Raw genomic sequence first — 13,901 nt, 5'->3', positions numbered from 1 at the left:
ATTATAAGCTACCAGAAGGTGGCGATAATGCCACATCTTGATGGGTAAAAGGTCAATACGTTAAAACGAGTAAATTCGTGTCGTTTCCAGGAAGTTCTAGTCTGTAGCAGCATTTAATATCAAATTGTGTCTTTTTTTATTACTTATTGGGGTGTTGGCAGTACAATATCGAGTTGATTTGGTAACGGATCAGGTTGAAGGTCATGCCTTTGTTATTTCAGAACAGAGAGCTTGGTCGCTTCAGATCAACAACAGAACTATTCCACAAGTATCCAGATTTACAGGTTTGTTTCCAGATTAACTTCATCTATTCAAGCTGTGGATTTTTATAGTTGTTTCACTCATTGCTGTCTTTTCAATAATGAAACTGTTCTTGCACTGAATCTCTGTCATCGATCAACTTCAATTCAGCTTATTTTCTTGACCAGCAATACACACCATGCTTCATTTCTAAGTGTTTTGCAACACATGTCATTTTTAAGGCAGAAAACATGTATTTTTACTACATGACTGATGAGCACATTTTCTTGCACAGTTGCTCTCCAACTAAATCACCCAATTCCTAAATCCTTCCCTGACATAATGTTTGCATCTGTAAATATTTAGCCTACCAAAGATTATAAGACAGCCAACAAATATTGCATATACAACACATTTCTATTTGCATGCCCTCATTTTTTATTGTTTGCTGTATACTCAAGTAACTGCAATAAAGTTGAACCAAATCTCATTAAATGCACCCAATGCATTCTGATCATAGTTATAAAGCTTTATGGTAAAGTTCATTTTATTACAAAGTGGTGGAAAAATTTATTTAAGGAAACAAAGCCTGTTGCACCAACTCAGATTTAGCAGTAATCTCTTCTGCATGAATTTACGGCTGGCAGCAGGTAGTTGATTGTATGAGTTCAGATGACTGCAGGTAATTTATCTCTGTTGCAACCAGACTCTACAATGTGACACTACAACTGCAAAAACTCGTGCAATGTATAATGTGCAATTGCTATTTGATACCCTGTGAAATATCCTGTTTCTCTATATTTGACACCCAGTGCAATAACTATGTATATAAATTTCTATCTACCGTATATAAATACCCGTGTAAACTCCCTGCGCGATAACCCTGTATAATAATCCTACAAATAAAAAAAAAGCTGTCATATGTGGACGCACTCTTTATACTGTATACATCCCATGCACCTTTTTCTTCCTTTGGCACCTTCTTCTTCTACTTTGACTATTTGAGCTGAAGTAACGAGCAAATTTCTCCATTGTGAGATCGATAAAGTAAATTAATCAATCAATTCATTTTAGCACTCACCCATATGAAAAATGAACAGGTTGTCAGTGACTGAGAAAACATGTTAAATAAAGATCATGCTTTATTTGAAGACTTGCAACAGCTAAAATATCAAAAATTAATACAGCCGTGAATATAAATGTTTAAACTGCCCTTGTATGTTTCTGTGTGTGTGTGTTTTGGGGGTCAGTGTTCACTGGTAGGACTCAAGTCAGTGAGAGTGTATGCAAGGTCCTTACTACGTATTTAAAATATGGATGTGTATGTTTTTTGTGTTTTGTTTTTTTCTTGTTTGTTTGTTTTTTTTCTCTCCATGACTGTAGATATTCAATTTGTTTTAAAGCACTAATAGTCTGAGCTGAATCTGTTGAAGAATATATTCAGTTCATTTGCTCTGTCCATATTTCCACTTGCCTGACCATCCTTCTGCTTGAAGCCTGTGAGCAGCTTCATCCCTGACCACACATCTCTATTATTGGTCTACTGTAGCATGCTCTTCAGCTTCCTCCTGTGTGTCTCATTGCTTTCTCTTATTAAATTGTTTCTGTATATTCCTCAATAACTCCAGAAAACTTTTTCTCGGGTTTCTTTTCACGCTTAGCAGTTCTTTCAGTTCACTTGTGATCCAGGGTTTATTATCATTGCTTAAATTCAGAATTTTAACATTATGGTGTCGGGGGGGCATTTAATCATGTGTTACAGGAAAATGCAAAAGCCTTTCGGTCCAAGCCCCCTATTGATGTAGATCCAAAGACCCTGCTGTATGTTCAACAGAGAGAGTTTGCAGCAACAACACCAGCAGACAGTAAGTACAGCAACAGTTCCTTCTTTGAAAATGATGTATCGAATCACAAACTCCCAGCTGAGCCAAATCAAACCCTCACTGGAAATACTGTTCATAAACTATACACTACTCGTTGAAGGTTGTCATTAACCTTAACTTCTTTCCCATTGTGTCACAATAAAATATATATAAAAAAGGTGCCTTGCCATTTCCACAGTCCTAGGTTTAAATAAATTATTCTGAAGCATTCTTGCCTACTTAAATTAAGGTTACAAAATAAATGTATAAATGTATTTCATTCGATTTTTGGATCTAATGATGAATAATTGTGAAATGGAAGAACATTTATCCCTATGTTTTTAAAACTAACAATCAGACAAGTTTGCTATGCATTTAGATTAAGGTGGGATTTAGTACTCAGTCAGACTTCCTTTTGTTTTAAATACATTAGCAAGTCGTTTTGGTCTGTACCTATAATGTTATGCCTATGATGATCATTATTAATTTTTATTTTTGACCTGTGAATATGCTTCTATTGAAACCCTCCTACTGTAGCTCTGGGTGTTTGCTTACAGTCTTCCTGCTAGCGGGGGAACCTCAGTCTCAATCAGAAATGATTTCATAGCGTGAAATGGATTTTTCTGCAGAATTGAAATGGATTTTCTTCCATCAACTCAAACTGGCTTTCCCGTCTTAACTAAAGCAAAGCATCCCCATAGCATGATGCTGCCAATACCATGTATCACAGCGGGAATGGTGCTGAGACAATGTTAGTTTTCCTCTGTACAAAGCAAAAAATGTTAATTCTGGTTTAATCACACAATGTTCACTCTGTGTATTTACCAAAAATAAACCCTTTTCTACAACAGTTTTATTGTTGTAACTGTTCTATAAAATCCAGATTTTTAGAAAGCAGTACTAATAGTTTTTCCTGTTGACAGATTTTCCCACAAGAAATGTAGAACTTTGCAGGTCCCCCACATTACCAATATATTTTAACTAATCAATAGGTTCTAGACTGTAATATATTTGATGGCACCTGTTGTTAAATGTGGTATGTAGAATTTATATATTTTTTAATAACAAGGTAATTCAGAAAATACAGCCAAGCAGATGTTGCCCTAAAGTAAATTTTCAATAAAACCTTGTATTAGATAGAGACTTTTATCATTTTTCAGTACCTAGATTCACTACTCCCTAACAGCTCTTCTCCAAGATGATCTCCAGATAGCCAATAGAAATGCTTAAAGCTTGAGATGTTGCTTTATAACTTAAATCTGTCATAAACATGCAATAACTTTCCCCTGGGCCATTCTGCTGTCTGCCTTGGTCTTATGATTTTTGTTTGTTTGGAAATGTTCTCTAACAAAGCTGCATCGGGATAAGTGCAAATGCTTTGTATACTTTTTTATTTGAGAGTTGATGGATTTAAAAAAAATAATTTTCCACTATCAAGTTACAAGTTACTTTGTGTAAGTTTACCTCTTATTACTAAAATAATTAGAAGTTTGTTGTAATAATGGTATAAAGTGTGAAAATGTTTTGCTTCTGAGCAGTTATGGAAGAATAATTTTCTCATATGTTGCTGGAATAATTTTACACCAACAGTTGTTGTTTATGTATTTTTAAATGTATTGTCAGCAGTGTTTTTTGATTACAGTTTGTAATTCTAATATATTTTTCTGAACTTTTACAGAATGTGTTTCGGTTTTTGGATCCGAAGATGCCACTACCTGCCACTTGGTCGTGCTGCGACACACCGGTAGGATTATTTCTACCAGATTCATGTTGTCCGTTACGTCTGGCTTCAAGTAAAGGGAATGTGCATGCTGCTTAGGAGATGACTGTTTTATTATTTTGCTGCTTGATCTAACCGCTGCATTTGACACAGACACATTACGATCTCTCGTTTAGATCAGTGGATAGGAAAAGTACCGTAGTTAACTGTAAATGTTTAAAAGTCATCATAACTAAATCGTCCTCTGCCTGTCTTTGCTATGGTGTCCCACAAGGCTCAGTGCTGTGCATTCTTCTGTTTTTTAAGCCATCTCCTCCACTTAGTTCTATTTTCTGCAAATGTGGAGTTTCCTTTCCCTCTTATGCAGATAATTCCCTAATGTATTAAGGGAACTCACGGTATAAAGTCATGAATGGCCCTAAACTTTCTATGGCCCTAAAGGCCGGTCATCATGAACTTCTGAGTTACTGTATTTTCCGAATTATAGAGCGCATCTGACTGTAAGCTGCACCCAATAGTTTTTTTTTTTGTTTTTTTTTTCTTGAAACGTGTAAATATAAGACGCACCGGGCTACAAGCCACTGATATCTACTAAACTGTCCCCCACCGGACCTGTAGGGGGAGCTCTACTTCTCACCACTAGAGTTTGGAGGAAGACGAATGCTAGTTTTTTGGCTTGAGGCAGTAAGAGCTTCTAATAAAAAATGGGGCTTAGTCAGCTCTTCATTAGTTCAACAGCGTTAATTCTGCAAATAATTGTTAAAATTAGGGCTGCAACTAAATTATTTTGGAAATCCGTTAATCTGTTGATTGTTTTTAATTTTTTCGATTAATCATCAGATAGCCAAATGTTCCTTAAATTAGATTTTTTTTTTTAATTAAACCATGTGAAACTAAAATGTTTCCACTTGAGGAGTTCTGGATAGAGAATATTGACAGACAAAAAAAAATATTTTTTTAATCTTAAATGCAAAATGTTGATATATTTGTTTACAAATTTGGTATGATTGCTTCTCTACTTGGATTCCTCTGTTCAGTTAAAGGCATCATTTACAGCCTCTATAATCCAGTTAACAATTAATTGCTTACTAAATTATTTGACAGTTATTTCAATAATCGATTAATCATGATTAATCCGATTAATTTTTTTAGCCCTAGTTAAAATGTGTGAATTTGGGACATTTTTTCTCCGTCGTGCCTTCTGCTAGTATGTGCTTTTGCAAGACTAAACTAAATAAGATGATTGCTGATCTGAAACTGGACACCCAAATTAGTTGTGAAATCCAGCTTCTTCCTTTTGAGCCAGTTTCCCAAAATAAAGTCTTGAAACCTTGTCTACCTTTTCATTCTAGGCTTCGTTTTAAAGTTTTTTTTTTTTAGTTTTTAAACGCTCAATAGATTGACACGGTCAACAGCTCCTTAAAGTGCCTAAAACTAAGAATAAACATATAGGTTACTCCCCTGTAGCCACTCACAATTCAAAACTTTCTTCAATCCCTTTTTGCAAAAGCTTTTGTAGTTCCTGAGAGATTAGTTTTTATTTTTTTTACCTTTGTCTTTCATTATTATTTTCAGTATGACATATTTTAAACTTCTTTGTTTTAACCCATCTGTTTTCTGTATGTTTATATATATGCTGTATTTTGTGAACCCTGCTTTAATGTAGGTAGTGGAGCAGTCTGCCTGGCTCATTGTGATGACTTTAGGATCTGGTCTCAGATCGCACGGATTTTAAAAGCTGTAAAATCACTGAGTAACGTCTGTAATGAGGGACGGTACGTCACAGATAAACAAGCACTGCTTTAAAGACCATTCTTTCCCATTTATAACTGATTCACTCACTTGTCTAGATTTGAGCTTCATGTTGTTGGAGGCTTTGATGATGATACAAAAACCTCTCAGAAGATCAGCCTTGACATACTAGGTATGTACAGTCATGACGCTTTCAGTGCATGTTGCTCATGGACAGAATTTAAGGCTCCTTGAAGTTTGCATGCCTTGTTTTTACTTTATAGCAGCTTTTCAGAGACAGGAGGAGGATATTCACCTAGAGACATGTTGCATAACAGGTCTTTATACAAAATGTGTATAATTATCTTATTATTTGTCAAATATTCCAAGATCGAGATCCACTAACAAAACTCTTTTTGCTGTAGAGATGAATGATGTCGTTAAAGAGGGAATCCATAGACCGATAATATATGGGATCGGTGAGTGACGCATACGGCTCAGAGAGATACGTGATAAGTATTTTTATATACAGTGAGAAAAATAAGTAATTGAACACGCTGCTATTTTGCAAGTTCTCCCACTTAGAAATCATGGAGGGGTCTGAAATTGTCATCGTAGGTGCATGTCCACTGTGAGAGACATAATCTAAAAAAATACAAATAAAAAATCCAGAAATCACAATAGAGGATCTTTTACCCATTTGTATGATCTAACTGCAAATAAATATTTGAACAACTGAGAAAACCAATGTTAATATTTGATATATTAGCTAGGTATGCACGATATTGGGATTTTGGCCGATATCCGATATGCCGATATTTTAAAACTCATGTAGCCGATAACCGATATCGATACCGATGTTAAAGCTGGACAAAAATAAGTAGTCATTGAAAATAGCAGTTTTGTTATCCATTTCTGACACTTTGAAAACTAATATACTCAGATATATTTTCATATGCTGATATCAAATTGATTTTTAAAAACGCGGTATCGATGTATTTACTTTCAAAATCTCGTGAAATGTCATCGTTCTGTTACGAACTCTCGTGATATTTTGCAAATTCTTATGAGATTTTGTTAGTAAAATAGATCGATACCGCGTCAATATATCAACATATAAAAATATGGCAACATTTCGTGAATTTTCGGGGGATTTCGTAGCATAACGATGACATATATCAATATTTCATTAGTAAAAGAGATTGATTTGGTGTTTTTAAATGGCAATATATCAGCATATGAAGCTATTGTGATATTTTAATGTATCAATATTTTTCCCTCGTCTTTAGAAGTTTTTAAGTCTGTAAAAAAGAAGTTTTTGAGGAAGAAGAAGTAGTAGTTTTTTTTTGTTTTTTTTTTAGACTTTAGAAACTCAGAAGCTGATCAAATATCGGGTTAAATATCGGTGGGGTGGCCGATGTCCGATATTCAGTTTTAAGGCCGATACCGATAGGGGGCCGATTATATCGTGCATCCCTAATATTAGCCTTTGTTTGAGGCTAATAAAGAGGTGAAATGTTTCCCATAGTTTTTCACCAGGTTTTGAACACACTGCAGGAGGGATTTTGGCCCACTCCTCTACATAAAGGTCAGGTTTCTGGGCTGTCGCTGAGAAACACTGAGTTTAAGCTCCCTCCATAGATTCTCTGTTGGGTTTAGGTCCGGATACTAGCTAGGCCACACCAGAAACTTGATATGCTTCTGCCTGAGCCACTCCTTGGTTATTCTGGCTGTCAGGTCATTGAGACCCAGCCTCGAACCATCTTCAACGCTCTGAGGGAAGCAGGTTGCTTCCAAAAATCTCACAATACATGGCCCCGTTCATCTTCTCCCTAATACAGTGCAGTCTCCCTGTCCCATATGCAGAAAAACACTCCCAAAGCATGATGCTACCACCCCCATGCTTCACAGTAGGGATGGTGTTCTTGGGATGGTACTCATCATTCAGTTCTATTTTGCTCTCATCTGACTACATGACTTTCTCCCATGACTCCTCTGGATCATCCAAATGGTCATTGGCAAACTTAAGTTGTGCCTTGACGTGCTGATTAAAGCAGGGGAACCTTCCGTGCCACGATGTCTTAGTGTATTAAGAACAGTAACCTTGGAAACGGTGGTCCTGGCTCTTTTCAGGTCATTAACCAGCTCCTCCCATGTAGTTCTGGGCTGATTTCTCACCTTTCTTAGGATCATTGAGTCGCAACGAGGTGAGATCTTGCATGGAGCCCAAGTCCGAGGGAGATTGACAATCATGTTTAGCTTCTTCTATTTTCTAATCATTGCTCCATCAGTGGACATTTTTTCACCAATCTGCTTGCCTATTTCCCCGTAGACTTTTCCAGGCTTGTGGAGGTGAATAATTGTGTCTCTAGTGTCTTTGGACAGCTCTTTGTTCTTGGCGATGTTAGTAGTTGGATTCTTACTGATTGTATGGGGTAGACAGGTGTCTTTATGCAGCTAACAGCCTCAAACAGGTGCATCTAATTTAGGATAATAAATGGGGCGGAGGAGGACATTTTGAAGGCAGACTACCAGGTCTTTGAGGGTCAGAATTCTAGCTGATAAACCAGTGTACAAGTACATATTTGCAGCTGTATCATCAAATAGCTAAAAAAAAAATCATATATTGTGATTTCTGGATTTTTTTTTTTCCTCTAACAGTGGGCATGCACGTACGATGACAATTGTAGGCCAGTCCATGATTTCTAAGTGGAAGAACTTGCAAAATTGCAGGGTGTTTCCTCACTGTCATATAAGTAAAAAGTTGTTTTGTGATTCTGTGTAGGTGTGAATGTCAAAACGGGGGAGGTATTCCCAGCATCATTTTCTTATAAAGGACCTGCAGAGGACCTGCGGTCGGCGCGGATCTTGACAGGAGGAGAGGTATTCTCTATAAAAAGTGTGTCCAAATGTATCTGATGCTTCTGCTGCTCCTGTGTTCAGTGGCAGAGGGTGGTTTTGCTACATTTGCTGTGATCAGTGGCTAAAAAGTTGTTTTAATGTACTTTTAAGTGAGAAAGTCCACCTGAAAACTTAATCTGTGCAGTAAGTTTATCAAGATTACGATCCTGCCTTAAGATACTATTTCACTGTCGGAGGTGCACAGGCCCCCACATACCAGCGGTGCGCTGTCACTGTGAATCCAGCTGTAGCTGCCTCAGACTGGCCCGTCTCTTGGCGGTTTTCCTCTACTGTTAATGGAGGCTGGAATAAGATGTTAGTGGTTTTCATGTACGTAATCCAAACTGCAGGCACTATAGTGGGCTGGCAGAATTCAACATTTTAACTTAACTTAGGCGTTAAACAGTTTCAGTGGAGTGATCATAGCTCTTTGCATCAGCAGTGCTGTGTCTGTCTCCATGCCAGCTCCCAGATCAGCTTCTGTGATTGGTTGATGCGGCAAAAGTTACATTTTTGCAAATCCAGCATCTGTTGCTTGTGAAGCCCGTGAAGAGCATCAGATGCTCAGAAGCTCATGAGGTTCTGCTTTGGCTGCTCAGTTGCGTCAAGATGCGCTGTTCCTGCTGCTCAAAACACGCTGCAGGACCTTTTGATGCGCCTTGATGTGCATCAACCATAGACTTTGCAGGTAAAGCAGCTGCCTCTGCTGCCCAAAGTGCATTCGCTGTGAATGTAGCATTAAAGAGGCTAGTTACCATGGTATCGTAGTTTAAAGGGCAAACCTGCTCCAGGGCAGTCTAGGTTTCAGGATTGATCCTAGAAAACGCTCCATGTCATTTTGTCAACACAAAAACATACAGATAAGCAAGCTATTGATCATTCTAATCCAAATCAGTTTATTTTTATAGCATAATTTCATTAATCTTACTTTTGCTCACTTTAAAAGAGAGATTCTACTGTTATCCAATCTTGTTTCCTTATAATGATATTACTTCATTACATACATTACTTCTGAAGGCTGGACTTCTACCGAGATCTCTCACACAGCTTCAACATTAGCCAGTTAAAAAAAGATTAGCTGCTAAAAGAGCTTCTTTGTCTTGACTTTGAGCTGGAACTGTCCTCTTCTGCCTTACATCATCCTTCTCTTCCCTTGATTGGGGAAAGTGAACTGTGCAGGCACAGTGCGGTTAAGCTAGGTGCTCCTGGAGGGAGCCTTCTTCTTATGTAGTTATTCTCTAACCGTTTGGGAAGGGGCTGCTGCTCAGGGAACAGAACTCATGAGGATTACTCAGAGATGCATGAATCAAGCGAAATGCCACTTTGTGCATGATTTTGATGAGGGAAAGGCATTATAACACGCTAAAAAAGCTCAAAGCCCATTAGAACTAGAGTAACTGCAGAGCTCTTGTGGAAGGATCTGTTGATTTAAGAACTGTTGGTGGAGCTGTCAAAATACTTCCCCTTTATGGAGGAGTGACAAGTTCGTAAAAAGTACAGTTTGCAGTTTCGCAAAAACCATACAGAAAAAAATAACAAGTAAGGAAAAGGAAAATCCTACCAAAGGGAAGGACCACTTTGTTGGAAATACTCGTATTTGACTGTATACATTTATTTTAAAGATGGAGGCAAATGTTTGATTTTATGGCAACTTACACTACAGAGCTACAGCCATGTGCAGAGGGCACCTCTGTGTTGCCATAGCAATGACTGTTTACCTAATGGTGAAGCGAATTGGGCATCCTATCTTTATCCATCCCCCATCTTCAATCAAACTGCCCTCCATAGCTGCAAGTAGTTTGGAATAGGGCCTTCAAGTGTAAAAGCAAACCTTAGTGATACAGCGCATCACCCTGAACACTTTCTCACAGTGAAACATGGTGGTTACAGCATCATGCTGTGCAGGATCTTTTTAAGCAAGGACAGGGGAGCTGGTCAGAATTAATAGGCTTTTGGATCAAGCTGAGGACAGAGCCATACTGGAAGAAAACCTGGAGACTGGGACATTTTTAGTTGTTGGTGAGCAAAACTAGAATTGACATTTAAATTGTACTAAAATGTCTGTTCCTTCCAGATGGCTGACATATATGACTCAAGTCGTGGACTTGTTAAAATTGGACCATGCCACTGGACTCCTGATCGGAGTATTGAATCATGGTTGACACAAAGTGACGACATTGTTTTAAAGGTAAGATGATATCTGTGAAATAGTCGGCAGTCACAGATCATCAGGAATAAAGGTGTGAGAATGAACTGCAAACCCAGTGATTTAAAGGAGTTTATCTTTTTTCTTCTCTGTTTTTGTAGAACCTGTCTACGTCTCCAATGGCTGAGCCGCCACACTTTGTCCAACACATGAAGTCCACCATCCAGTTCCTTTTGTCACATCCAAACTCTGAAAGCCTGTTCCCTGGAGGGCAGCCTCAGCTCTACCATCGGACGGAGAGTGGTACCTGGGAGAGGCTTGTCCAGTCGTAGGAGGCCCTAATCTTTCTTCAACAAGACCTTTAACCAGTTTCTGACTGTTTTTGCTTCTCAGCTCAATGGAAACACTGTGACTTCTTTTAACCTTCCGTTTTGCATGGTTCAAACCCTTGAATGATCAACATACAGCGTTTTAAAACTGTATTCACATTTCCCGGACTATTTCTAGTTCTGTGCATCCAATTAGATTAAAGCTAGTGTTGCAAATCAAGAGACTGAATTTTTTTGTGCTTTCTTTTCTTATGAACAAATATGTCCTGCAGCTTGTGTTAAACTAGGGAGGATCTTGAACCACAGGATATGGGACCTTAGTTGGTTAATACTGGTATAACCTAACCCCGCTCTGAAGATTCCCTCAGTTGTCTCCTTGAGCTGAGCTCCTTGGTCTCCACAATTGTTCACTCATTTTCTGAAACAAACTTTTGAGGCCTTGAAAGAGGATCTGCAGTATATTCACTTTATTCACTGAAGGACTCTGTTTTTGATTATGTGACTTCTGAAGGTGGTTTGTTACTCTTTTTTAACCCTCAGTGCACTCTGTGACACTGTGGCATGATGGAAAGGGCTCATCCATCCGCCATTAGAAATGCGGATTGACTGATGGATTACAGAGCAAAATATGTAAACGTCTAAAAGAAAAAAAAAAAACAGATGAGCCACAAAGGTAGTCAGGCACAGGAAAAATAAAGCAGATCAGATGCATTTTAAAATGATGGGAGACTGCCTGGATGTGTGACTGGATACAACATGCCCTCAGTGCAGATTGTTGCACATTCTGCATTGAAGCTGCCTATCACAGCTATACACTATTTTTATGTTGGCCTGTCTGCCTAAAATAATTCCAAGATGCACACTAGCTGATTTGGAAATGAGAAAATCCACTTAATAGTGCATGGATTCTATTTTTGGTTGAACTGTCCCTCATGGCTGGTCAGTTTCACAATTGTTGTGATGCTGATGAAACCTTTTAACGGTGCATGTTTCGCTGGTGTCAGCCATCAATTGCAGAAGTGGATTAAGAATAAATGTAAGTGACCCTTCAATAGCTAGGATTTCTTCCTAAGATGGTATCATACCTTCACACACTTGTTGTTCAACATTAGGGTTTCAATTGTATGCCACTGCAATTGATATTCTTAGAATTCATGCATTTGTTGAGCAGCTGATGAAAGGCTGATGAAATGTGTTTAAACTACTGCTCACAGATCTGAACTTATCGCCAGCCAGTTGATGGCTACATCTCTAAGTGTTATCTGTTCTATTGGTGGTGGTTATAAACTATAATTAATGAGTTATTAAATCTAAATCATACAGAGTAATGTAGGAGTGTCAATGAAGTTTGAAATGTTACTTTCCAGGCTAAAGCAAGTTTCGCAAAAAGGAAAATGGTGACTTATTTGGGTTAAAAAAAAACATAAAATTGATTCCTTGTGAATTTCTGTAAATTTAATTTGATAAATTAAATGATGATGTGTATAGTCAAAGTGAGATTTAGCATCTGCAATCAACTGTCCTGTTTTTCTTATAAATATGGTGTCCATTTGTAAGCAAATATATTTATATATTTTTTTTATTTTATATATTGGAAAAACTCACATGAAGAGAAAAGAAATTTAGGAGAAATGTATTGATACAATTACATTGTCTTTGGCGCTCAGACCTCGGCAGGGAACATAGTGCTTAATTTGATAGATATACATGAACAGGAGTAAAGAATAGGGCTGCTTCCCCCCCAGGCCTGAAACTGGTGGTGGAGTGGAGATAGATGAAGTTGGTCAGTCTGTAGACTGCTGGTTAGCGAGACGGTATGCTGAGCATTATGGGGAGATCCAGTGGATTGTGTGAGCTGATACTAGAGCTTCACTCAGGGACCTGGAAGATGGAAGTTCAGTTGGAAAACACAGGTTGAGAGAAGCTGTCCATGATGAGCAAGTATGAAGCGACAGTGGAGAGGAAAAACTCCCCATTTGGAAGAAACCTCTGGCAGAACCAGGCTCAACATGGCGGTCTTCTGCCAGACCAATTGAGATAAGACAGGAAACGCAGTAAGGGTCTGGGAGGAATTACGCTCTGATGAAGCTTTAGTTACGATGGTGGAGGAGGGGCTGGAGGTGGGTTGAAACGGTGTTTCATTCAGATGAAACGGTGTCATCTGAATGAAGTCACACAGCGCATCCACCGCCTGCGCATAGAGCAGACCAGACCGGATCGGAGGCCTTTTAAGATGAACTTTGGATCCTGATTTGCTTTCGTGGAGGTGTGTGTCAAAGCTGATTGGCTATGTCACAGGTGGATGTCGGTGACAATGAGTTTCTCCAGTTGAACTTCCGCCTAGGCTCCATTTAAAAAATAATGCCATAGATTTCATTTTAGAATCAGATATTGTTCAATTATTCAATCTTGTGTTGCACCACATTTTCTTCCATTCATAAATTTGTGTCTTCCATCACAGTTAAGTTGATCAACCATGTGACATTAATTTTTCCAAATAAATAATTACTATGTATATGTTTGTGAACAATAGAACATGCATTAACTTACAATATGGTTACCTTTTTTGACCTACACCTATTATAAACTATATACAAATGATCTACAGCAGAGGTCACGGATTAGCAGGCCCCAGTCCGGATCCGGACCAACCTGCCGGCTAATCTGGACCCAACCTGATTTTAAAAATGTATATATTAAATCAAAAATCTATAAATTAAATCAAAAATAAATATCGATCCAGGCTCGAAATGAGAACCTAGATCTGTGCTTGAGAATGGCTTTGTTGCCATTCAAACCCAGTTTTAAAGCCAGGTCGGCGTAAAGCCCACTGCTCTCATTAAACCATAAAGGTCAGTTCAGGTGTTTTATAAAATGTCAATCAGGAAATTGTCTATATACCAAACTGAACGACTGTTGTTATCCACTTCAAAAAACACTTTAGATTTTAAAATGGAAAAATTTTATATATT

General features: G+C 38.1%; 1 protein-coding gene across 1 annotated transcript; it reads left to right on the top strand.

Moving 5' to 3' along the window:
• Window positions 1-51: 51 nt before the first annotated feature.
• Window positions 52-11,981, top strand: ntan1 (N-terminal asparagine amidase). The gene is made up of 10 exons (XM_038307323.1): window positions 52-284; window positions 2,003-2,105; window positions 3,781-3,846; window positions 5,489-5,597; window positions 5,673-5,746; window positions 5,838-5,891; window positions 5,979-6,032; window positions 8,339-8,436; window positions 10,529-10,642; window positions 10,762-11,981. The coding sequence occupies exons 1-10, from the start codon at window positions 204-206 to the stop codon at window positions 10,930-10,932; spliced, it is 924 nt and encodes a 307-aa protein (XP_038163251.1). The 5' UTR covers window positions 52-203; the 3' UTR covers window positions 10,933-11,981.
• The last annotated feature ends 1,920 nt before the right edge of the window (window positions 11,982-13,901 follow it).

Source organism: Cyprinodon tularosa, unplaced genomic scaffold (assembly GCF_016077235.1).
Source record: "Cyprinodon tularosa strain WSP-4 unplaced genomic scaffold, ASM1607723v1 ctg607, whole genome shotgun sequence".
Classification (NCBI taxonomy): domain Eukaryota; kingdom Metazoa; phylum Chordata; class Actinopteri; order Cyprinodontiformes; family Cyprinodontidae; genus Cyprinodon; species Cyprinodon tularosa.
This window is presented reverse-complemented; position numbering and strand designations above follow the sequence as displayed.